The sequence below is a fragment of the Chamaea fasciata genome, unplaced genomic scaffold (assembly GCF_029207755.1).
Source record: "Chamaea fasciata isolate MVZ Bird 193981 ecotype frontalis unplaced genomic scaffold, bChaFas1.0.hap1 SCAF_13, whole genome shotgun sequence".
NCBI classification, from domain to species: Eukaryota; Metazoa; Chordata; class Aves; order Passeriformes; family Sylviidae; genus Chamaea; species Chamaea fasciata.
This window is the reverse complement of record NW_027094098.1, coordinates 7,077,575-7,104,423: the sequence shown is the minus strand read 5'-3', so window position 1 is coordinate 7,104,423 and position 26,849 is coordinate 7,077,575. Positions and strand designations below refer to the sequence as shown.

The following is a 26,849-nucleotide window of genomic DNA, read 5'->3' as shown; positions in this document are numbered from 1 at the left end:
CTTAATTTTTGGGAACGCTTTGGTGGAGTTCTCTCCTGCTCTCCCGGAGCACCCGCTTGCAGCAGGCGCCACTCAGACAGGATGGAGTGCCATGCAACAGCTTGCAAGCAAATCCCAGGTAGGGAACATTCAGCTTCAGTGCTTCCATTCTTTCTTCTCACAGAGGTACAAGAAAGAGTAGTTTCTGTTTTTCAGCCCTGGGGGTGTAATGGATGGTGAAAGAGAGGATGAGGTGCTAAGTTATGACTGTGACATGCAGCTCTCTTGGACACCTGACCCAGGTTAGGGAGCCTCCCTGTCTAGCCAGGTGTGGGTCCTGGATGACAGCAGTCTGAGTTGCAGCTCAATCTAGAGAAGACAGGAGGTAATGATGGTTGGCAGAGAAATGCATCTACTGATGGCAGCTGAGGCACTGTCTCCAGTGCCACATCCTCCTTTTTGCAAAGGACAGTAGCAAGCTATGGGGCTTCTGCTGTAATTCCTGCAGAAGCATGATTTTACATCTGCTTCTTCTGAAATGCTTGTGAAAAAAAAAGTTTTCTTGCTGGCTGACAAATGGTTTGCAGACTGCCTCTGATTGTAACACCAAATTTATATGTTCACCATTTAGGATTAAACAGCATAAAGATGAAACCTTATCTTTTTTCTGATTGATTCTTATTGATATTCCTAATGGGATTGGAAGTGGCATTTATATTTAGCTGACCTCTATGTAACCCCATGCATTCATTTTAAAATATGCAGCTCTGTGTTCTGCTGTGGTTTGCTTGCATAGACTTCCATTCTCTTCTTCCTATCTGCCACTGCAGAGGTTAAAACCAGTTTCAACCTTGCCACTATCAAAATTTGAGATGGCAAGGTTCATACCTTTTGATAGAATTTGTTTAAGAAAAAATAAGAAATAATGAGAAAGAATTAGGGGCAGGAGAACCTTCAGGAACTGCTTCCTAAATTTATGAAGAAATGCAAGTGTCCTGATATATCATTTTTATAGATTTATACATAAAATATACTTATTTATAAAATAGTTATATTTTCTAATTTGAGGGGTTTAAAAGCATTGCTACTATTATATTATTTCATATTCAAGGATAAGGTCATTCTTTACTCTCATTTTATACAAAAAACCCATTTTTATGGATTTAATAAAATATACTTATTTATATAATAGTTATGTTTTCTAATTTGAGGGGTTTAAAAGTATTGCTACTATTATATTATTTCATATTCAAGGATAAGGTCATTCTTTACTCTCATATTATACAAAAAACAATTCACATGGTTGGGTTCTGACATTACTTTATAAACATCTTCCTCCTCCTCTGGATTGTTTTCCTCTGGTTCATCATCTTGCAAGTCACAGGATATAGCTCGGCGTATTTCTGGGCCAATATCATGAAGTGTCCTTAGTCCTGCCTAAATCAATGACAATACCATAATACATTAGGAATACAAACTCCTTTTTGCTTTTTAATTACAGGTGTTAAATTTATTTTAAAGGACAATTAACAGTTTCTGTATGCTGACATCCACAGAGGATGCATCCTGCTGTAAGTCCCTTTACTGTTATTAATAAAAGGTTTATATATTCCAGTACCACCATGTTGAGGTGATCATGTCTTTATTATCACAGTGTAGATACTGACTAAAACACCACTGATGTTTATGGACCCCTATAGAAAAAAAATAAATCTTATTAAAAGGTATAAGTAATCAGCAAGAACTATAATAAAATGCATTTCAATGAGATGTAGATTAAATGTTCAAAACATGTCTGCAGCCTGTGTCAACAAAGGAAACACAAGGAGATCTTTGCTATAGCAGCAGCAATTTTAGCAGAGCTCAGATGGAAAAGAAAGCGGTGAAATAATTCCAGCTCATCTGCACTGCACAGTGATTTGCAGATATTTGATTGAAAGCTTTAGTTTAGGACAGAAAACCATTGAGTTACAGCAGCAGAGGCTCAGAGTACATCAGTTCATATTCCTCTCAAGTTTGCTACCACAAGCAACATTTAAGAAAAGGGATAATGCTGAAACTGTCCAGGACAGACCAGCACATCAGGGAGGAAAGATATATCATAACCTATGCCAAGAACTCAGTGCTTTGTACAGGCTTTACTCCAAAAAGAAAATATTTTTCCTGATATAACTCTGGCTGTTATGGTCCAAAGCAAGAAACACAATCTTGTTCTTCCCAGAAACTTCTTTTATCTCCCCAGAAGAAATCCAAGATGTGTGTGTTTAACCCTTTACTAACACTACACTTATACAACTAAAAATCCTGCACAGCACTTGGCTCAGTTTTTAATTATGATCCACAAACCTGATTTATACTTTTTTAGCATTTTTGAAGGAGATGTGAGCGCTGTCCCAGCACAACACTGACATTGCATGTTACTTGCCCTGGGATACCACAAGGATGTGTTGAGAATTTTGTTTCAGAACTGCAGAAGGAGCTGAGAGACCCTGGAGGACCCCAAACATGGCTTGGTCTCATTCATGCTGTTTCCTCACACATTCCCAGGAGCACACTCAAAACATCTCTCAAAACAGAAACAGCTACTTTGCAGAGAAAAAAAATGTCATTTATGCAGTGTGGGCAATCAGAACCTGGAAAGGGATGAACCAAAAAGCTTTGAACCTTAATGGTGTAAATTTACTACAGGCTCCACTCCAGGTTTAACTCACTGCAGTATTTCCCTTCTTGAAAAAGGTACCTGACTAATCATATTATCTACAGCTATTTGGCAATTCAATTTTCTTCCTCAGGGATGAACTTTGAGAGTTATAATTGAACAAGGCTCTAAAAATCATTTACTAGTGAGTTAATATACAATATACTCGTTTCATGAATACATTGTGCTTTCTCCCACTTATGCCAATTGCATAGTCAAAACCTCAGCAAGGTTGCTAATGTCATCATTTTGCAAGGTGCTAAAGGGAAGCAAAATTAACTCTTTAAGGTACAGTTATTCAAGTGGAAGACCAGAGGCTTCTATTTATTTGGCAGAGGCAAATGCAGTATTTATTTACTATAGACTGCTATTATATTTTGGTTATTTGACCATTAGCTAGAAGAGCTACTTGCATTTCACACTTATTACCTGCTGACTTTAGAGCAAAGAGAACTAAAAACAACAAAAAACTTCAACAGGTACTTTAAAATAAAAATAAACTGAGCTTAGTATGAGCAGAATACAATTTGAAAACTGTTAAAATAAGGAAATTAGCATCCAGAAAAATACCTGAATAGACCTACACTACAGCACTGAACATAAGAGACACAGCAAAGTCTTGACTGTCCAGAGTTATTCATGCTCGAGGAGCCCATCTCTCAACTCTGGCTGAGCGTGCTGCTCTACGACTGCACACAAGCTCTGAGTTTTCAGCCAGCCCAGGCTGCCTTCGAGCTGAGCCTTTCTCTGAACACAGCACTGTCAGAGAGCAGCAACAGACAAAATTTAACTCTGACAAAATTTAACTCTGACAAAATCTACTAGCTCATACTCCTGTGTGCCAAATTGTGACAAAGCCCCACAAATATATGCCTGGCAGCTGAGAAAAGCCACGTGTTTGACAGCAACACACTGAATAGTAATTTAATTTTGATTACATTTCCAACTGCCTTCTGGCTTACTTCTTGGTGAATTACCCCTCCTTTACTCAAGAGAAAGCAGGCAGGCTTTATCATCTCATCTCTCTCCAGCAATACTCATTTCCAAGTAACAGACCTCTTGCATTTACACAGTCAACAGTGGAAAAAGAAACCTGGATCACCAGGTATGTATTCATTACACTAAACCCAGCAGATTTATTCACTCACAGCCAGCACTGAACCTCTCAGGCAACACCAGTCTACAGAACTGAAATATTCCTCAGTTTATTTAATGACCTACAATAATTTTGTGAACTTTCTCCTTAAAATGATTACTCCCACTTACTGTTTCATTTTACATGGTGCAATCCAACAGCATTCCAAGTAATCTAAGAAACTTTTTTATGATGAGGAGCACCACATAATGATACTAATGCTCATGCTGAGCTCTTACTGATAGACAATTCTTCATTAGATCAGTCAGCTACCACTAAAGTGGGACTGACAGAAAAACACAGGAACTGGTACTTTTATGTCAGTAGGAAAATCCCTCATTTGAACCACAGTTAATGTGCTCTGCAAAGACTGAAGAGGCAGCATGGACTGAGAAAACATTTGACTTTACCTTCAAGCGCTTCAAAACCAAAGATCTCTTTTTAAAAAGGGCACACACAAATATCAAACCAACCTTCCTCACATTTCTTCTTTAGTTTACAGAGAAGGATCCTTCAGATGCACATTCCCTACACAATATTGCACATTTTAGTCTACCCAGAAAGAACCCTGGTGACAATGTAACACACAATAGAGCAATGGGAGCACTCCACGTCCTCAATTTGTGATATTCTAAAACCTGCTGCATTTAAATCAGAGATAAAACCAAAAGCTGACCAGATGGGGCTTTTCCAAAAGGATAGCCTGATAGTGAATTGTCTAGCCTTGCCAGAGGTGTGCTTGTTTCTTTTTCATTAGGACTGCTAAAGTTCTTAGGAGGTGGTTATTACTCTAAGTAGAAGTTCATAAGACTTTCATTACATTCAGAGATTCAAGATGTGCCACATTTCTGAAGCATTATGTTATAATTACTTTTTAAAAAAGTCAAAATTGAGTGTTATAGAGGAATTACTTCCTCACAGTTCTTAAGCATGGCTCTAACTCTGTTCTACAGATTTCACTGGAAGTTTGCAAAAGAGGTTATTTCTTGTTCAGACACATTATTTATCCAAAATTTAATTTTTCATTCCTTCTTTGCTTCATCTTTTTCCCTTGTAGATGAAAGAAGGATGGGAAGTATCAGTCCAAAGGTTACTTAGCAAAGCAGTGACACACAGAGTGCTGAACAACATAATTACATGAGAAACCCAAGCACGTCTTTAATTAGGCTTTCCTGTAAATGCCCAGAATGACTTCAGATGAACATGATAATTCTGTGCAGCTGTGCTCTGGAGGCACAAGAGCACCTGCATTGTTTTCTGGATGGCACAAGGCACTGAAACTCCAGTGCTGGGTCCTAGATAACATCTCAAGAGACAATGACTGATGTCCCTGTCTCTGACAAACCATTGAGAGGATACAGATGTGTTTTCAAAAAATAACAGAAATGTAGGAGTCCCTCATCCTCAGTGACAAAAGATATCATATGACCAATAACTGTACCTCTAAACAGGTTATTTAGAGATATGCCTTAAGGGGCTTAAAAGGCACCTCACACCAAAACATCAAAACATTTTGAAGTTAAACATGTAAACACTTTGAAAAGACCACTTTTAACAAATGCCAAATAGATTTTAAATCAACTTCCTATAGTATGCATAAAAGAGAAACACCATTTAAAACATACATCTTGTATTAAGAAATCTGTGTATAATGCAAGACTCCAGTCATGACTTTGAGTAAAAAAGTCAAATGCTTATAAACCCTGGAACTACAAAAAGATAATTTTCCCTGTACCTAAATTCAGTCCACAACCATTTTAAGGTATGGTCCAACCCTACAATAGACAACCTTACAACCAACAATAGATGCAGTTTAAGCTTATTTTAAGAAGTGCAAGAACACTACCCTTATTTAAATATCTTTGTCACCCACACTATCTCCAGTCAGTAAAACATCCAGTAGTCCCTCTTTTAAGGCATCTCAGAATGACACCAGGAACTGGAAGACACCAGCAATCTTTGATTCACAGACTTTAGAACGATGATATATATTTATGCATATTGCTATATAAACTCACTTGAACTGTAATAAAGCACAAATAAGAACTCTAAATGCTTAGGTTTTCAGAGCTTCATAATCCTGGAAGCCTATGACTCTAAAAACATTCCTGTAAACCATTAGATTTATAAGTAAAGAACATGTTTTTACTATCTGCTTATTTTAGAGCAAAGAAAACGACAAAGAGTAAAACACCTCAGAGCTACACTGACACTTTAACATAAAAATAAACTGAGGTTAGTATGAACAGAATACAATGACAGGACTACTTTAAAAAGGAAATAAGCATGCAGAAAAACATCTGAACAACCTACACTATAGCAGTGGATATAAGAGACATAGTATTCAAGTCTTGATTGCCCAGAGTTCTCCATCCTGGCAGAGCCGGCTCCCAGCGCTGAGCGCGCTGCAGCTGCACCAAAGCTCTGAGCCCTTCTGTGAGCACCACAGGAACATGCCAGCACAATTAAATGGGACCTGAGCAACAAATTAACCCCTCAGCTGATGCCTACCAGAGGGTTTGGCTTTCTCCTTTTTCTATTACCATTTACTGCAGGGTAAATAATAGTTGTAACATTTGCAGGGAAAAAAAAAGTATGATTAGTTTATTCTGAAATGTGTTTCCAAAATCAGGCTCAGGCCAATAAATCAGTGCTTTTATGTACCTGGGATGTGAAAGAAAATATCTTTTAACTTTTAATTGTGTGTATTAACAAAGAGGGCTACACATAAATAAATATGAAATATAGATGTGTTACATAGTTTACAGCAAGTGTTTTCCATAGGAAAAGTAGTGTAGGATTAGTTCATTCCCTCTCTGTGCTAGATGAAAGTAATTAAAATTGTTCATGCTTCGCTTAACATCTATTTTACAAGCAATGTGACCAATGTTTGGCTCAATACAAGTTTCCATCATTACACAAAGACATCCCTTTCTGACCCAGAAAATACATTTGTTGTCACTGCATAAGTACCAGCCAATAGCACAAGGAAGGCAATGGAAGCCCTTTTTGTTGGTGACCTCAGAGCAGGTGTAACACCACAAAAATGGCATAAACAGCTGACTCAAACTGGTCACCCATCATTTCAGAGAATCTTGTTCTCTTGCCTTCAAAAGGGTGTGAATTCCCCCGGGTCTGCAGAAGGGAAACTGTGGGGTTCCAAGGGATGTTGTTACTTGCAGCTCTGAAGATGGTTTTGGTGACAATGTACAAATTTAAACAGACTGCCGTTGGTTATCATTTGAAGCGGCCTTTTCTGAGTGAGGAGGAATTTGAACCATTTGAACCATGGCAGGCAGACTTCCTTAACAACACAAGCAGATAATCATTCCCTCTTCACTTTATAGGCTGCTGCCTCCTCTCTGACATTACCCAAACAGCAGGCCTGGGTTAGGCTAACACCAAATACTACACCCTTGAGGAAAACCTGAGCTCTGCAGAATAAAAATCACCCTAAATGAAGTTACTGTGGAGTAAGAAGAGGAACTCCTGCCTGCTCCATGCTCTGGCATACACAAAGCAAATCTAGTTTTACAGGGAGCTCTGCTTTAATTTTCTAACTCAATCCAAACTTCCATTGTTTCTTCTCCTGCACCAACTACATCTCAAACCCAGTGTCAGAAGAAGCTGTTTCCTTTATTGGAATTGGGTGGAGGTTCTGGCCCCTAAACATGAGGGAGCTGCCAGGGACATTCTTGTGACACAGTTAACAAGTTTTGTGTTCATATAACCAAACAAAAGTCAGGCAAAGGATGCAAGTTTCAGTTTCATGTGTTAAAATGCCTAAGTCTTAATGACAAAACACCCTTATTCTGTATATTCTAGTGTTCATTCATCCTGAAATTAAATGCTGTGTGTGTCTCTCTGAAGGCAACATCTTCTATGAACAGTATATTCACACATGCTCCGTGGTCAGTCTGCCTTCCTGAGTCCATGGACTGGATCTCTAGCTGAGTAATGTGGCTTCCAAGGGAAGATTTATTCCCACACCTGGTGAAACAGAACTTATTAAAACAACTGCTGTAGGCCACCAGAAAGCCTCACTGGATTTTTCTGAGCTCACAGAATTTCACTCTGTGTTATGCATTTCTCTTCTGCTAACTAAAGACAGTGTGGATAGCTCACTGTCTTTCACACTACATTTTTTGTGCAAGTGCTTTTCTTGATGAAAACGTAACTTTTTATGACCTTGAACTCCAGCTGTAATATTGTGGAGATTTTGTTTTGCAGTTCTAAAAACGTTTTTTATCTTGGATGTAAAATTCTTAAATTATTCAGCATCACTTTTCTGCCTGTGTTAAGTCATCCCATCAGAGACAGCAGCATAAGAGGTACATGTTTTAAAAGTTTTAGCTAAAAGCAAGGCATCCAATTTAACATCCTAGATTACAGTTAAAGGACTAGTTTAAAAAAAGTGCAATTCCCTTGGAAAAACAGGGCCTTAGGCCATTTGACAGTTACAGGGTTTCCCTTCAGTATCTTCAAAAGTATTGAATGAAATTAGAGTAAAAAACCCAGCCTCCTGAGCATGAGGAATAAAAGAGGGTGAAGAAATTATCTGTGTTTATAAAAAGGCTGTTTCAGTCTCATAAAACAGGGAAAATGGCAACATCCATTAATTTTTTGCCCAACAATTGTCCTTTGAATTAAAACACAATGGATTCTGCCACAAGGAGCCTTCTCACAGGGGATGTTACTCTCTGAAGGCAGGAAAGTGTGACATGGCCAACTGTAAGAATCAGCAGGATTATAAAACTGTAACTCACCTCTTGCTTCACTCAAAAGTTAGGAAGGGACTATAAATCTTGATAGCAGGTTGTTTCCTTCCTCTCTTGCAAGAGATAGGAGATAAGGAAAGCCAGGCTAGATAATGAAGGAACTGCAGGGTTTATTAGATCCTTAGGAAACGTCCTCTTCACTAATTTACTAGTTCATTCACCCCAAGAGAAAGTCACAGGTATCAGCAAAAGTACAAGAGCGTTTATGGCTTATATGGCTTTTGACACAAATTGGAACAGGTGACATTGCTTTTATTTGCTGGTTTGCTTAAGGATTTTGCAGCATGACAAGTGGTCTGAAATGGGGAGAGATGTGAACTAGAACATGAAAATACAGTTGCTCTTGTTCTTTACAAATAGAAGAATCAGATGGCTGGAAAGCCTTTTCTTATCAGCCTGGTAAAAGTACATTCCTCATCTTATTTAAAGCTCTAAGCAAGCAATTCCTAGTATAGAGAGGTTCTGAATGACAGAGTTCAAAAAATCACAGCCAGATGTAGGCCAGCTTCTGCTGCTCTCATCTCCAGCAGCTCAGAAAGCAGGGGCTGTTTCAGTGATTTGATCATGACTACCAGACACTGTGAAATCTTACCTAGGTCAGAGAAACTTAATAAAAGCTGCTGCTGAAGTAACATGACCACCCTGATTATAGGAAGTTGCTAATCAAAAAAAAAAAAAAAAATTTTTAAAAAAAAGGGTATACACAGCCAAAAATAAAAATTAAGGTCGTGTATTTGTTGTCAGATTTCAGTGTCAGGAACTCAGGCGCAGCTGAGGATAATTTTCCCTTCCAGAGAGGAGAGAAGGCTGACAAATTCTATTGTTGTTCATCATCTTTTCCATTCATGTCTTTCTAACAAAGTCAGGTGCTGCAATACTGAATGTGCAGCGTATTTGATTAATTAATGCTGGAGCACCTCTGCTATAGTGACACAACAATCATCACAACTTCCCTGAAAAACTGGATAACAGAGTGATACTGCATGTTTCTGCTTTTCTTAGTATATTGTTTAGCAGAGAGATACGCAAGCATTAGTTCACCTAGAGTGTTTGAGTGAATAAATGAAAAAACAGTTACTACTAGCTCTCCAAGAACTGAAATAGTATTTTCATAGTTACAAGGTTTTCATGGATCATCTAACAAGATTTCTATACTTGAGACACAAGCTGGATCATATACCTATAAATTATGCTGCTGAAAATTGTTGATAAGAACAAAGACTTTTGAAAACTTTGAAGTTTTACAAGCATTTAAGCTTTTGACAAAGCCTGGAATGAAGAGGCTGAAAATGGATGCACCCAATTTTTATACATTATAAGGCCAAAAAGATTCTCTGTGATTATTTATACTAAACTCCCTATAACACATCCCACAGGACTAATCTCAGGGTCATTGATCACAAGAAATCAATTCCTTGTTGAAGCAGAACATCTCTTTTAGCAAAATATCCAGCTCTGTTTTAAAGCTGTATCCTCATGTAATTAATTGTTCTAACAAACACAGCATTATGACTTTGAATTTGACATGCTGTAGCTTCCAGTTTAAAATTTTATTATTCATTTATATGCTGGACTGGGCTTTTTTTCCAACCATGCGTTTCAGGTCTCTGAAACAGCATTTCCATTTTTATTTGGTCAGTCGAGTTCCTACTGATTTGTTAGAAAGACAAAAGCAGAAAAGATGAAGATGGGGAAAAAAGAAATCCAAAATCTTCCCATCTATTGGCCCAGCTCACTTTAATACCATGGGAGCATCGTTTTAACAAAAAAAAAAAAATGTTCCATATCTCAAATCCTATAGGCCTTTGCAGATTTCCGGTAGAGATTCATGGTCATTTTTTTTTAATTGAAAAATATTTGCCCAAGGAGAGAGGAAGAGCTGAGTCTTTCCAGTTCCATCTTGCCCTCTGCCTTTGTCATTGAACAGGAAGCAGAGTCTGATAATAAACAAGAGATCACACTCACATTTGAGAACTCAGTGGTTCTCTCTACATTGTTATGTGTGCAACTTCAAAAACACAAGTGAAAACCTGCAATACGGAGGCTCAGAACCAACTTTGACTTCCTTATGTTCAAATGCTTCTGCAATAAAGAAGTCTGAAAAGTCCTCCCTAAAAATCAACGTCTTTCACTGCCTTCTCGATGGTTTACAGCCTTTTTATCAGTTCCATTACCAATAATTTTCTCTTCTTTCTTGTTTGCAAATGCAGTTGATATGGCCCTGGCAAGCCACGTGGGCACGAATACATAGCAAGGATTGTGGTCCTTCTTTCCCTGCTTGTTGCATCTCTTATGCTTGTGGTGATTTGGAACACAGTGGGAGTCAGTGCTGCCAGCAGAGACATTCTTAGGAGATGGGAATGAAACAAATTACCCACTTAACACAGCAAAGATAATTTTGCTAAATTGAAGTACAAACCAATAGGTTTTTAACAAACAGATTCTGAATCAAATTAACACAGTTCTCTTCTTTTAGAAAGAGATTTTCAAAACATATTCCTAAATTTTGGCATCGGAATAAAACACTATCAGAAGCAAATACATTAATAGTTTGTAGCAAACTGCTAATCATTTACTGAAATTCACAAAGTCCCAATCCAACAAAAATGGTGCAGTGTATGATGTCTGGAATTATTTGAGAACAGCTTTCCATTTGCCTGTTTTAAAGTTCATTCTACAAAGGTACCAGTGGAAAGAAGTTGTCAGAATTTGCTCTTTAGATCACATGTACTCTATGGACTGCTTGCTGCAGGCCTGTTGAGAGACAGAAGGCCAAATCTATTGTCCTGGTTTCCATGTGATAGCTGGTTTCAAGAGACAGACAAGCGTGTGACATTAATGCAGTATGTTAACACTTCCTACGAAAGAAATTCATGGATGCAAAATTCAGAATTTGCAAATAATAAAAGAATAAGAAGATATTTCACCATATCATAAGTGGAAAAGAAAAAGAAAAATGAGAATTAAGAAAAATGATACTGTATAAAAACCTCTTTACTATGAGGTAATGCACAGTAGGAAGTTCCCTGAGAACTGGCTTGCGGCATTTTAGGTACACAAGAAATTGAACAGTTAGAACAAAAGAAAGAACATCAATGACAATTCAGAGCTTTATTTATCCAATATCCAATCAGCAACTTTAGACTATGATTTATCTGCTAGAATTGCTAAGAAATTTTATAACTATTGCTACTGTTTGAGTAATCCATAGAGAAAAAGTTTTTGCACTTACCTTGTTAGAGACAGAATAGCAGGATTAGCTTTTACTTTTCTGATGAATAAGGGCCAAAAGTGTCCCAGCTAAATAAAATCCTGGCAGCATTGCACAATCATCAATATTCATCTACCTGCTATTTCAAGTAAGCTCACAAAGTGGTTAGTTAAAAACAAAAATAATCACCTGCAGAGCAATCGTGGTGTTCTTCGCAGGATGTTTCCCCACCAGTCCTTGTTCTTTGCGTTTCTTGAATTTCCTAAAGTAGTCCTGTATCAGGAAGGTGGCATAGAACTTCCCCACGGTTACCTCATCATCTAAATGAACAGACCAGACAGATCTCTCCCAAGTCAGCACATTTATCATTAGCCTGTACACTCACATCTGATTTGGGGGGAAATGTGATGGGTGCAACAGGTACTATGCTTCCAGCTTACAACAATGGAGCCTGTAAGGGGCTCAAAAGCAATGTTTCAGCAAGCAGGTTTGGTTCAGTCAGTTAAGTGAACTCATCCTAATAAAAGAGAAAATACAATACTTTACCAAAACTCGTGTACTTCTAAGTTTCTACCAAAACCATAGACATGTTTGTATATACAGAGAGGCTGAAGTACTGGCTTTAGTTACTTGGAGTAAATAGATTAAATAAAATCTACTACATCTCACATGTGCTGATGTTCATAAGAGTGACTCTGCCTTTTTTTGTCAGTGCTGAACCAAATTTGCTTGTCAGTGCACGTAATGTGTCAGTTCTGTAATGCTGAAAGGAATGAAAATAAGTTCCATCAGTGAATTTAGTACAATTCAAACAACAGGCAAATGGCCAGGGCAATAAAACGGAGCATTTTTACAGAGTCACTGTTGTGAACAAAATCCAAATTTAAAAGTTTCCAAAGGCAGGTGCCATATGAGGACACCAAAATCACCTGGTTCACAGCAGGTTAAGAATGAATGGGCCTGTTAATGAGTCCATTGAATCATACAGCTGGGCAAGTTTGATCTCTCAGTGACTAATGCTTGCCAGAAAACTAGAAATAGTTTTCTATTCAAAAACATTGCTTTTGTTGTCACACACTTTTTTCCCCTAGAGTTATCTGACAGGAATAATTCCTGTCAGAATATTCTGAAGGGAATTCCATTTCCCTTCCTGCTGTCCTGTTTTGTCTCCCCATGTTTTTCAGTATCCAGAGGTAGATTTTGACAAGAGGATTTCTGGCTCCTGCTGCACATAAAGAGAGGCCAGAGTGGTTTAGGCATCAACTGTTATTCCGTCCAGTCATGAGCTGTCAGAGCACGAAAATCTAACAAGCCCAGATACATTTTAACACACCTCTGTTAGAAATTATGGGCCTTTTTTTAACATTTGATTAAAATAGAGTGTCTGTGTATCTTATCAATAATATGTGCAAATGTATCTCACTAAGGATAGTATTTGTAGTACTATTTTTACCTGTAATGACTGGTTTTTCTAATTTAAATTGACTTCCTTCTTTTAGTGATTTGCTCTCATCAAAGAGAGTGGGAAATCCATTCCATGGACAATACTTTTTAAATCCATGTTTACCTCTCCGATAAAATTTATCTCAAAATGAAACCTCTACCAAAATCAGCTCCTATGCAAAATCAGCTCCTCTTATCTTAATGCCTGAAATAGGCTGTATGCATGTGAGAAAGTACAACAGGCTTTAATTACAGTGAAAATGCACCCAGAATGTCTTCTCTCAGCAATTTATCTTTAAATACAACAAAATAAAAATAGTTATAACAATTGCTTCAAAAGATACTGGTTGGGAGACCAGTCTGTTGCAGGAAATATCTTAGCATATTAAAGAGCCTGCTCTGCCAAACTCTGACAACTCCTCAAGGGTCAGAGCTCCCCAGTTCCTGCCGGGAAAGGAAGAACTAGCAGGAAATACCAGGAACAGCTCACAAGAAAAGCTCACCAGTCTATGGATTCCATCTCAGCAATAAAAAGCTTTTTAACTGACTCCATGAATCTCATTAATAAACTTTCTGTGAACATTTGCTTTGATGTTCACCTGTAATCTTCCTTTGCAGCTCTTCAGGAAACTAATGGTGCATTGTCTTAGGATGAGATCTCTTACACAGCATATGATGTAAACTTGCCTCCCCTATTTTAGATCTGCAACATAGCTCTGGCTTAACTCCCTAGATAAGCCTTTCCCCATCCTTCATACTATTTCATTTCAAGTATTTGAACAGAACTTTTAAGGAAGTGAGTTAGCAAATGGCTTCCAGAGAGAACAGGCACACAGAAGTGACAGACTCGATGTAACGAACACTGCACTCAGCATGTCTCACGTCAGGCTATGACACTGCACCACCACTGACTGTGCCTGAGATGACAACACCTGGGAAATGCCAGGATGCAGAAATGAAGGGCCCTTATTGATCACTCTGGACATGCACCAATTTTTCTTAAGCACATCAGACAAATGCACTGCCAGTTTGCTGGACTGTGCATGCCAAAGTCTGCCTGTATCCCCACGGTGCTCGTGAATGTCACAGGCACAGCCAGGAGTGCTGCAGACACGAGCACACAGGAACTGATGCCTGGCCAAGGGGAGCCATCCTTGACTCTGTTTTCTGAGTAACACACATATAGCCAGATATGGACAGGTATAGGAAGGCAGCTAAGCATAACTGACCACAGAACAGACAAATTGCTAATTACAATTAGTGATGGCAATAGGAATCATTTCAAAAGGAAGCTCTTGGAAGAGGCAAAAAGTACTAGGCAGGATTAAACGGATTTGCAGGTGGAGACTGGGAAGTTTAGAGAATGCAGGTGAGTCCTTCGTGAGTTTTATGTATTTCTCTTACTCTCTAGTCTCATTCATCAGACATTTGAATGATATCCTATGTTTTTCCAAAGCAGTTTCACCTTTCTATACTGAAAATGTGTTGCTAACTATCAACAGTCTCATTCAGTTATAATAAAAAGTTATTTAATCAATACCAAGAGTTAACTGTTTATCTCTAATGCATCTATTTATAATCCAAGAGGGGGAAGAACCCCTGCTACACTGACTATTTTCATTCTGCTCTGCAAATAAGTGTTCTTGAGACATAGCCATGACAAACAAAGGACTCAGCATTCAGTAATATCAGCACAAGTAATACTGGAGCAAACTACTATAAACTAAACCTCTCAATAATTTTAAGTGCAAGTGATTTCAACATTTTGAATTTGAATTTTTTGTTGATTTATATTGAAGAGAATTTTCCATCTCTTGGGAAATCGTTATTATCAGCTGTCACTGGTGTTAATTCATTTTTAACTGGTGTTAATTCATGGCAATTTTCCATTGAATATTAAACATCAAAACTAATTTCTACCGTACACTAAGCTATTTTACACTCCTATGGCATTTGAATGTAAAATAGCTATATTCCTCTTTTTATCAAGGTGATTTACAATATTTTCAGTTTTCGGGTAAATCATAATAACGTCCACAGAGGAACAAAGTAAACTGGAATTGAAAATTCATAAATCTGCAGGATTTCCCAACACATTCCCATTTATCCTGGGTTGCCAAAGGCATCCTATTTCCTATCAATTGAGCACATCCAGGTTTTCAGCCTTCCAGCTACACTGAAGAGCTACATTTGCAGAATAAACATTAGCAATGAATTTTAGTATAGCTGAAAATAAATACACAGCTTATACTCAGCAATGAAATGAAGCTGAAGTTAAGAGTGAATTACTACGTGAGATTAGTTCTAGGAATGTAATCTGTACAGGTTCTTTGTCAGATTGATTTAGGCAGGCAGAGCTCGCTATTCTGAAGCATGCATCTCTATTTCAATAAAAATGTAGGGGAATAAAGTTGGCAAGAGGCAACACTAATTCCATGCCACCACCCTAAAACAGAATTGCTTCAGAATATTCGGAAAGACTCATAGTTGAAAGGAACAGAGGCTGCAGAAAAAGCTCAAGCACATAGTTACAACAATAACAAAGCGATTCATCTATGCCATGCAAGCACTTAGGTGTAAGGCTAAAAACAACAGAGTAGAACACAAAAGTTGTTTTAAATGTGCAGTATCAGTTCCCCTTTGGAGAGTCAATTTAGCCATATTTTTGGCTTCATCCCCACTATTATCCAGCAGCCACCCCAACAACAGCAAGCGGCTCCTCCAGCCACAGAGCTGCTGCTGCTGCTGCTGCTCCTGGGTGATGCCAAGAGCAGTGCAGGCAGTGCTCCTCCTCCTGGCACTGAGCATCCCCTTCCAGGGCCAGGGGCTGGAGTCTGAGCAGTCCTGGGAGCTGCCATAACGCTGTGAAGGTACAGTAAACTACTAGAAACACCAGGGGATTACAATGGATCTGAGGATTGGATGTCTGGGTAAATATACCCTGGGAATGAGTGACAGTGAGACAGATCCTGCACCTTTAAAACTTGAAAAAGCAAGTAAAAAACAGTCACCTAAACCTACACTAGAGCATATTAATAAAAATGTATATATTGAAAAAGGCTAAATATATATATCAGAATATATATATTTACAAAGAGAGATATTGACATGTCATTTTACGGCACTTAAGAACATTTAATAAATGTGCCTTGTAGGTCTCACAAATGTTTAGTGTCATTAGAATTCAGATATCTCTTTAAATGGGCCACATTCATATCTCAGTCTTATTGGCATAAATCTGAACCATTTCCATCATTTGTGGAATGGCTCTGGTTTAAACGACTGTAACTGAGATAATTCAGCTTCTTGCTTTACTAATTTAGCAAAAAAAAAAATTTAAGCTGGCAATGAATTTTTTTTCCTCCCAGAAGTATTCAACATATACAAGCAAATAAGCTAAAATGTAGCATAGTACAAAACATGGTGTTTTGTTCAATGCACTGAAATCAAGCTAGTTTATTTTGCTGAATGGTTTGAAATCAAGACTATATTTAGGTCTAATAAATTTGTTTTATTCAAGCAAGAAAGTAAGCATAACATTTTTCTCTCTCTCTCATTTTGATCTAAGTTTCACTTATCAGTCCTGTATGCATTGTCTATTGTAATAGGATACAATTGTCTCAATATTTATTTTGCTATTGTTTGTTGTCCTTAATTCCTATTATAATCGTAAAATGTAGCAGTTTTATTTCTTTCGTTCCTGACACTCTGGAAAGACCAACATGCACAGAGAACAGCACATGGCAGAGTTTATCGGACTGACCGCCAGCGGGAGGAACAACTTGGTCAAGTAATTTCATGCTCGTTTTCTTCCATATTTTCTTTATGACTGCTCTAAGTTCTTCATTGGCTTGCTCCAGGTTACCTGTGGCAAGGAAATGGCAAAACAGAGGATGGCAATTATGGTTCAACCAGATGCAGTGAATGAGCCTTTGGATATTAATTAGCTGTGTACAATTAAAGACTGTAATAGAGTTCTTTTGGGGCAAGCCCATGCTGTGTGATGTAGCCGACAATGCCACAACTAAAGAGAAAAAGGGCACAAGACAGCAAATTCCTGGTGCTTTCAAATCCAGCGCTGGAGCACTGCAGAGGTCAAATGTGACTTCCAGACCGTGGCCTCACTTGTCACTCCTTCTGCTTAAATTCTCAAGGAAGTGATGACTTTTTCTTTACAAGCCTCTTCTTCCTTGAAGCAAAGCTGAGTCTTTATTTACTTAATCACAGTAATTACTCAGTTGTACAGGCTTGAAAGTTTGAACAACTGAGTACTGAGCAGTTTTTCATCTCCTGCACTGCTCACACAGCAATGCCTGAGGGTCCCTAATCTAAGTTTGATATTGCCAGCAGAACCCAAATTCTCCTGAGAACAGCAGAAGAAACAGAACTGAAAGCAGTAAAAGATGGCAAAAAATTTTGAAAAATGTGTACAAATAAAAAGACCTTTGAAACATCCCACTATCTTTAAAAGCCTTTCCCTCTTAAGTGTAAATGAAAGAAATCTATTCAACCCAGTCAGAACTGGCCTCAACCAGACTGGGAATGTTGCTTTCAGGTGTGCAAAAGTTGCAGTTGCACCACTGTGGGATCGAAGGCACTGAGCTAAAAGGTAGTGAGGAAGGAGCACCTTGTTTAGGCAGAAAGGGAAATTCATTCATATCTTGCAGTAGAAATTCTGCTATGCCAGTGCTGCTGCATGTTTTTATCTGACCAGATGAAAACAGAATAATTTCTGAGGCATCTTTGGCTCTGGCCTCACCACCCCTTTTCCTTTCGTTTTCTAGCAAATCATTCCTAGCAATAGTGAATACAATCCATGACCCAAAAGCAAACCAGAGCCAGCGGGACCAAGGCAGCCCTCCTCCAAGAAAAGAAATAAAGAGTAAACTTTTCCTCATTGTGCTTTCTGACAAGGGCAGTAAAGGCTTTACAGTGAAGAATCTTACCTTCTGTTTTTATCTTTAGAGCAGTCCTAACCAAAGCAAATAAAGTAGCATTGAACATGACGGTCCCATCACTGTTTAGTGGCATATTCATGGCTACTAACCTCTGAAAATGAGAAAGGGAAAACAAATTTGGATGCTTCTTTCTTTGAAAAAAACTCCTGTAAAGTCAATTTTTGAAAAGTTGAAGTATTCAAAGAATAGTATTACTGAGAGAAATATAAATTATGTAAGTTCTTCAAAATAAAGTTGAGTTTTCCATCCTAGCTGTGTATAATATGCAGCAATTGAGAACAATATTGCTTCTTTTTGATATTAACCACACGTACGCTTATACACAAGTTAAAAATGTAGAGAAGATTTCTTGAGCTATTTAATGAGCTAACTTTCAAACACTGAAGCCCATTTTTTGACTGAGTCACGCTGCGCCAGTACCAAGGACACAAGCAGTTATCTGAGGGCATGTACTCCAGCTGCAGTTGTCCCAGGTTTCCCAGGGGTTCCTCATGCTCCACAAAGAACCAGAGCACCAGGTCTGAATTGTCTCAGCCCATTCATTCCTCAGGTAACTCTTCAATGATGTTTTGAGTCTCTTATGCCAACTACACTGAACTGCTGTGAAAGGGGCTTTTCTCTTTGGGTCAGTCCATCCCTGCATCAGAGTTCTCCATCTAGACCAGCATTGCTGTGATCCTGTCTGCCAAAAGGACACAATTTCATCTATCAAAATCTTTTTCTAATGTCTGACTTGGATTTTCTTCTATTCTAGTTTAAAAGCATTACTCAATGAATAATTGATTTTAGCATATAGATAGACAGAGGATTGCTTTAAGTATGCCTTGTGACATTGAATTCCAGCCCAGAGGTTTACATGTCAACTTTACCTATTTCTGAAACAGATATACAAGGAATCCAAATGTTGTAACAATCCTTCAATTAATAGGCTTGATCTTATTCCCATTGAAATTGCTAAAATCTCAATATCTGTAATTCTGAAGTCATCAAATAACATAACAATAATTCAGCTCCTTTGTATTGCTTTTCAACTTTTACATAACAATGCCATTAATCCCCGTCAAAACTGCACATTTTGCCTGACAGATTCTATAACATTTTAAATTCCCAATTATTTTGTCTTCTCACTTGCTGCTACAGATTGCTACACGCTGTTATTCACTCCAGCCTGGTTTACCATCTTGCAGTCAGACAAAAACAGGTGAGACCCACCTTGCAGGCCACTCGGTGAGGGCACAACTTGCCAAAACCAAGCGGTGGCTGAATCCGTCTCAGCAATGTCACCACATCGAGGTGCTTTATCCTCCCCCTGGAACCAACACACAGCAGTTAACAAACATCCACTCCCAAAGAATACACACTGTACTGCTAGCATTGTTTTTACCAAAGAAATGGTATCAGAGAAATCATCTAACTTACTTTGCTTCAGGGTCATATTCTGACCATATTCTTTTGAATTCATCCAAATGATGGGGGCCCAGAATAGACCAGTCACGTGTCAAATAATCAAAATTATCCATAATGACAGCCACAAACAAGTTTATAATCTAAAAAAAAAAAGTAATTAAGAAAAATCTTCCTTGATTATTTTGAATTTTTATCAATCCAATATGTAGTAGCTTAAGAATGCAAGTAAATCAATAGTTTTTGTTAAATACCATCAAATATCATGGAAAATATTTGCATTTAACTAACTGGAAGTCTATCAAATAATGGCATGACAAGAACATGGTTCTACTTAAGAGTACTCAATTTTTTGACATAGGCTTTGTTTCTCTTCCTCGATTTAAAAGATCCCACTGCATCAAATTGAAGAATGGATCCAATACACACATCATGACACAGTGTGTATCTCAGGAATAGGATTCAATTTCTTGACAATACATTTGGTTAACACAGAAGGTAATATAGAGCAACAGAACATATGTTTACATCAGTTCACAGAATTTTGCTGGACCACTCTCCTTTTGCAAGGAAACAATTACTGTGAATAGAACAAATCAATCAGCCTTTACCAGACACCTGCAATGAGGAAAAACATATTTCAATGATTATCTCAGAGCAAATAATCCATTTCTGCCACAGATTAGGGTGAAAGGTTATAGTTCCCTTCTCATGTGCCACACGTGAGGACACTTGTAGAGACACAAATCCGAATTAGTTTAAACAAAACAAACAGCATTACTGCTCAGTCAGGGGCATTGCAGCTCCATTTTCATGAATATCCAATGGTACCACTGAGAAATGCATGAAATGACAGCAATGAAAAGACTGCTAACTCAGCTTTCAAACGTGCAGCCAACCACCCTGCACACACGGGCAGTCAGAAGAAAACCTCACACACGGGAATTTAGAATCATAGACTAGTTTGGGTTGGTAAGGATCTCTAAAGGTCATCCTCACCAATTCCCTGCAATAAGCAAGGACATATTCAGCTGGATTAGGCTGCTCAGGGCTCTGTCCAGCCTAACTTTGGATATCCCCAGGGATGGGGATCATCTACCACCCCCCTGGGCAACCTATGCCAGTGTTTCACCACTCTCAGTGTAAAACTTGGTAGAAAACATAGGATTTAAGACGCTGTTTGGAAAAACATAACCTTGCCAAAATATGGGATTTTCAGTCATTCTCTCAACTCACTACTCTTCATTCAGAAGAAAGCCAAAATGCCAAAGCTCATTGCTGTTAATAAGCACAAGCTAAACTCACCAAAAATGCACAGAGCATGTAAAAACTGATAAAATAAATGATGGCAAAATTGCTTCCACATGTGTATTCTTCCCCAGGATTATAATCGGATTCTGGATCACAGCGCTTTCCAGGCAAACATGCCAGCATGATTTCCTGCCAGGCTTCTCCAGTAGCACACCTTTGTAACATCACAAAGACAAAATCAGCATTATTTGATCAAGATGGATTAAAAATGTATTCATTTGTTACATTCTGAGAAAATATTGTACAAGCTGTACAAGCACCAATGTGAAGACAGACTATGAACATTTCAGAGCAGGAATTAATTAAAGAAAAGTGCGGAGCAAGTTTTAGAACTGACAAGCATAATCTGACATTGCAGTCACATTTCATAAGGTAGACTAATGCACTATGGCTTGCATGTAAAAAACTGTAACCCCAAACTGTGACTTACAAGTCAAATACTTACTGCAGCGGAGTTACTGTGCACAAAAGCAGTGTTGTGTATGAAAATCTGTCATAAAATTTCAAAGTACGTATTTGTAAAAGATGAACTTCCCTCTGTGGTTGAAGAACTGCCTGTCTCTAATTTCTGCTACTGCATTTGTTTCACAGTGGCATAAAGCCTGTGTACAGTCCCACAATTTCAAATTTTTAAAAGACACTTACATAATTATGACATCTTTAGCTGTGTTCATTACCTGGTGTCAAAGGCATAAAGTGACTTAGATCTCAGTGGGTGATGTATCTGGTGCCAGATAAGGAATGGCCTGCCAGTTTTTCCAACCCAGGTGAGTAACAATGCACAGAAACTGAATTACAGAATCTCATGCAAGACACCTCTCAAGGTTGTCACCTTTAGAGGCATCCCTGTCACATGTCATTCTCTCCTTGTTCCAGGACATTTCTTAAATTCTCCAGTGATGGAAATCCCATAATCCAACCTCCCACCCCCTCCCCAAATATTTAGCTGCCTTCACCATCAGGAAGTCTCTCCTACAGTTCACCTAGTATTTGCCTTCTGCAAGTTACACCCCCTTCAGCAAATGTAAAGAATAGTTTGTTTCTTTATGTTTGCAATAACTTCATTTCTTCAAATTATCACACAAGTTGCACTTCTGAAGACAGCAGTAAGGGCAGAGCCTTTTTCAGCTTTCCCAGTGTTCAGACAGTTTGATATCTGGGCTGACTAGGTTTGGGCTCTGTCTGAAGCCAATTGCTTCCCAGAGGAGTTTCAGGAGAGCTGTAATGAATTTAGGTCAGTATCACCTAATTAGAACCCTGCTGTGCCAAAGGACACTCGGCACACAGCCACAAACAGGAGGTGCCGGTTGAGCTGAATTGATTGTCACTTACAAACACGTTTTGCACATTTTTCATAGATCAGTGAAATGGGGTGCACTGCGTGAGAGTTAAGGTTTACTCACCTGAAGAGAAGAAGCACAGCCTGGGGGAAAGTCTGAAAATTGTTGTTTCTGTTTATTTGATTGTTGTCCCTCATAGCCACTTTTCCAAATACCTACAATAAACCAGAATTTTGATTCTCATTCCAGTGACCTGTGCTGCCAGAGGCTGTAGGCCTTGCAACCTAAACTTCCTTCAGGATGCATGAAATTTCACAAAAACACTTTCATTACACTTTAGATTTTTCATGATAGTCATGTAAGTGCAATAAATGTATCACATATACAAGGAAAGAAAAAACAAAAAAACAAACCAACAGCACACCAAGTTCTTCTCTGTGTCTTTTGGAACATCCTGATAAAGAAAATCAGAGCCAAATAAAGATTCTTCCATTACTCTGAAAGCTCTGCCTTACACACAGCACCACTATCAAAGGAATGTTTCAATAAGCAACTTAAGAAACAAGCCTCAGACCAATCTGTGCTGTTGTTTAGTGCTAAAAAATTCTCTAATTACCTGCATTCCAATGACAGCATAGATGAAGAACAGCATGGCAATCAGAAGGGCAACGTAAGGCAGAGCCTAGAAAGGGACAGGTGCATTGTCTTTTAATAATTTCACAGTATCATTCCTATTTCCATTTGCAAAAGTAATTTCTCTGTTCAACACAGATTTTTCCAAGGTTTTTCTTCCTATGCAAGCGCATAAAATGTTATTACCTGTCACTCTTTATATTTTGCTGCATGCAATGAATATCAGCATCATTGTATTTTAAATTATTTCTTCCAGCAATCCAGAGAGAAGGATCGTCTCTACTGTTTTTATTTTTATTTTCATTACTTATTCTGACAACACAAAGATACTTCATTCTATACAGAGTTTCATTACCTTCACATTCATCAGTTTTCAGGAGCAGTGATTCAAGTACCTATTTCACTTAAGAAATTGGTTTTATGTAACATATGTGTTGAATTCTTCTTTTCTAGTCATCTAATAAAAATGTGTGGAAGCATGAGATCTATATATGTCAAATGTATCCCAGGTCAAACCTATCCCATCTCTTTTAAATACGACAAATATTTTTTCCAGAAGTACCATAGAAACCTCAGTTAGTATTAAATGACAAAGAATGACCCTCAGACTCACAGAAGTAATTGGTGAAATTAATTTTGGCATTAGTATTCAAATACATTTAAATATGCCATTATTGATAACGCTTATGTAAAAAAATATTTTTGCAATCTACAAAGTATTGCTTCATAAAATTTGGTGTATAAATGGTTGCAGTTATAAAGCAAATTTAAATAAATTGTGCTAACCTGAAATGACTTGATAAATGTCCAGAGTAACGTTCTGATTCCTTCTCCTCTGCTCAGCAGCTTCACCAACCTCATCACACGGAAGAGACGGAAAAAAGTGATGGAGATCCGAGCGCTGTCCTCGGAGTTCTGAAGAGCATCATGGAGAAGTCAAACCAAATACAAACTCAAACATGCAACACTTCCAGAAAAACAACATAAAATGCAAAGGTGGAAGAGGTAAGATTTGGGAATGTATCTTGAGGGCCTGTTCACCTTGATAACCATGATATGAAAGGAAAAGTTACATGCTGAAAACACAGGACCTGCAGAAATGCTTCACACAGCACATGCATTTCCAAGTTTTCTGGTTTGTTAATAGGATCGTGTTGGGTTTGTTTGTAATAGACTCCAATAGAACACTGACAATGAATGCAAACCACTGTATAACACCTTTGCAGTCAGACAGGAATGAAAAATACAGAAAAACTTGGTGGAAAAAAGACATGGTAAAAAGAATAAACTCAAGTATAGGTAAAACCACTGGGGTCACTTTACTGATCTTACCCCAGACTCATCAGTTGTGACTGTTTCAGTTGGCTTTGGCTTTAAGAAATTAAGAACATTAAATATTAAAATCAAATAAAAGATTAAAAAAAAGTTAGCTTAACCATAAGCAAAATTAAGAACATTTTGAATTTCTAAATGTAAATTAACATCTTTCAACTCAATATATGTCCTGAACAAAAAAAAAACATTACTTCCCTTATTAAACCATCCTCTTATCATTTCATGTTGGCTAACTCATGCTAAAACACTTTTGGCTGACTCATAATAAAATCTGCTGGTATAAAACATGCTTAAAAGATTCAATGGAAAGTAAATACAAAATAAAATATCTGCTCCAATGTATGCCAAAAAAAGTTAGCCATCAATTTTCACAGGTTGTATGAAATCATAGCAGGAAGCCCAGCTAAAACTCAGGAACAGAGCTTTGGGGCCGAACTAGCAAGGTCCTTTTTTTGCTCTGCCCTTTCTGAAGATTAATTACTCCATCACTGGAATTTAACCACAGTCAAGTAATTGTGTTTAACATCACACCAGGAGCTCCCTTACAGCAAAGTTAATTCACTTCAGGTAACTCAGTGATGAGCGCAGGGTGCTGCAGTGCTCAACAGGGACAGGTTTTGCCTCTGCCAAAGGGACAGACAAACGTCCTTAGGCCCTGCCCAGAAAGCTGGCCCTGCCCCAGCAGTGCACACCACCAGGCAACACCTGAACTCTCTCCCTGATACAGTTCTGCAGGAGTACAGAGTGTCATTAGCCCCATGAAGGTGTACCAAGCTCTGAGGGTGACCAGCAGCCTCTCAGAAATGGCTTAATAATAATTAGTGAGACGGCCTGACCGGAGGTGTTTGGAGAAAGCAAAAAGGGTTTAATTAAAGTGAAAATAACAAACTATACAGAACAAAAGAGTAAAAGCCAGGCACAGTGCAGGGAGGTCCCTTGCACCTGCTAAGACACCCTGAAAACCCCTGAGAATCTTCCTGGTCTCTTAAGCAGTCAATTATCTAGGAGGGGGTTTTGGTATGCTGCCCAATAGAAAATAGCTTCATTTCCTGAGGAACAGCTCAAGGGTCCAGCAGGTGCTTTTGTCCTGGCAGTGGGCAATTACGGTGAGAAGATCACACAAGTCTCTGATTCTTCCTCCTCAAAAGTTTCAGGGGTGAAACTTAAACTCTTTCTTAATATGGAAACACCTGCTAAAGTGTGGGGGTGCAGGGCGACATCTCACCGCAGCTGAGCTGAGCTAACAGGATCAGGCATGGAGAAAGGGATCAGGATTTGATTGATCCTTTTGGATCTGTGCAGCCCTCAGGAGCTACTGGAAGCAGAGAGATACAGACCGCTTCTTGTTCACAGAGCCAAACTCTGTGCTGTGAGGAGCAGCTCACTTTTCTCCTTTTATTCTCTCTGTCTGATTTTGAACTTTCCAGAGAGCCTAAATGGTCACAGGCTTTGCAGAGCAGGCAGCAAAGCTTAAAGGACCAATGTTCTGTGCTTGCTTGTGCAACGACAAACTTGCAGCACCTTCTTCCAAAATTGGAGTGCCTTTGAAAACGTTTATAGCACGAGAAAAAACAGGAGTCTGGATGTTAGATCCCAGTGATGAGTCTTACCCTCTTGCCTAAAATATCCTCCTTTTAAAGGGGCACGTTTCAACAATTCTTGTCTCACAGAGCAGCAATGAACAGGATGCCTCCCCAGAGCTGCTCCCAGCACACTGTGGATGCACCAGCCACACTCAGTGCCACACTTCACCTACTCAAATCTCACATACTGCTGCTCCTCAAGATAAAACTTGAGAAGGAAGGGAAAAGAGAGGAGCTGATTCTGTTGAAAATATATTATGCAAACAAATTATGGTAAAGAAAAGCAACAGGAGGTGGTACTTTTAAAAATCAGACCATTATTAAAATACAAATTTTGTTCTCTGTTACTTTTTTTCAAAACATATTTAATATAAAGGCATCACTAGGGGAAAATGAGGTAATATTAACAGTTTGCTCAACTATGTGCAAGTTACATATGAGTACATTGCTGCCCTGCCAGGATATCAATATATTCTGAAACAAAGAGTTTTTTAACTGTATAAGGGATTATTACTAAATTTATGCATAAAATTAAACAAAACCCAGATCTCCTTATTAAACTGAGAGTTTACAAGCAGAGTATTTGTAAAACTGGCTGTAACACCTAAACTTTCTCAGAACTAATGTAAAATAGATGGAAAAACTGCTGCTAAGGGAAGACAACTCCTTCATTAGAAATTCCCTGCATATTTCAACAATTTGAAATAAAATCATCAAAATATAATTAAGAGAAAAATTCATTATCACAAACATCTAAAATGTCAAAATATCAAAGATCATGGAAAGAATCTAACAAATCTGCCTACCTAAATTAATCCTAAACCTGCACCAGTGCACACAGACCCAAACTGCTACTGGCTTTTCAGCACAGAAAAAAATCCTTTTAATCTGTAGCTTTAAGGAAGAAAGGTTTAATTACACCTTCTGCAGATGAAGCCCAAAATGTCATATTAATCTCTGGTGACTGGCTCAGGTTAAGCTTGATACTCTCTTAAATAGTGATCAAATTACTTAATTTGCTTCAGTATTTTGTATGATCAAAAACTGAGATCAGATTAAATTACAGTATTATCACAAATTGACACTAAAAAAAGAAATAAA

At 38.2% G+C, this 26,849-nt stretch overlaps 1 protein-coding gene across 2 annotated transcripts in view; it reads right to left on the bottom strand.

Moving 5' to 3' along the window:
* CACNA1D (calcium voltage-gated channel subunit alpha1 D) overlaps positions 1-26,849 on the bottom strand; it is a 171,041-nt gene that overhangs the window by 10,345 nt on the left and 133,847 nt on the right. Inside the window, exons 33-43 of one of the 2 annotated variants that reach the window (XM_066195629.1) lie at positions 24,163-24,201; positions 23,617-23,745; positions 22,814-22,879; positions 22,321-22,412; positions 20,912-21,071; positions 19,622-19,749; positions 19,415-19,511; positions 18,191-18,293; positions 17,008-17,109; positions 11,991-12,121; positions 1,300-1,416 (exon numbers count right to left, since the gene is read on the bottom strand). In XM_066195629.1, coding sequence (XP_066051726.1) covers positions 1,300-1,416; positions 11,991-12,121; positions 17,008-17,109; positions 18,191-18,293; positions 19,415-19,511; positions 19,622-19,749; positions 20,912-21,071; positions 22,321-22,412; positions 22,814-22,879; positions 23,617-23,745; positions 24,163-24,201 — 1,164 coding nt within the window. The remainder of the gene's footprint in view (positions 1-1,299; positions 1,417-11,990; positions 12,122-17,007; positions 17,110-18,190; positions 18,294-19,414; positions 19,512-19,621; positions 19,750-20,911; positions 21,072-22,320; positions 22,413-22,813; positions 22,880-23,616; positions 23,746-24,162; positions 24,202-26,849) is intronic. The other variant, XM_066195628.1, reaches the window with a different exon arrangement.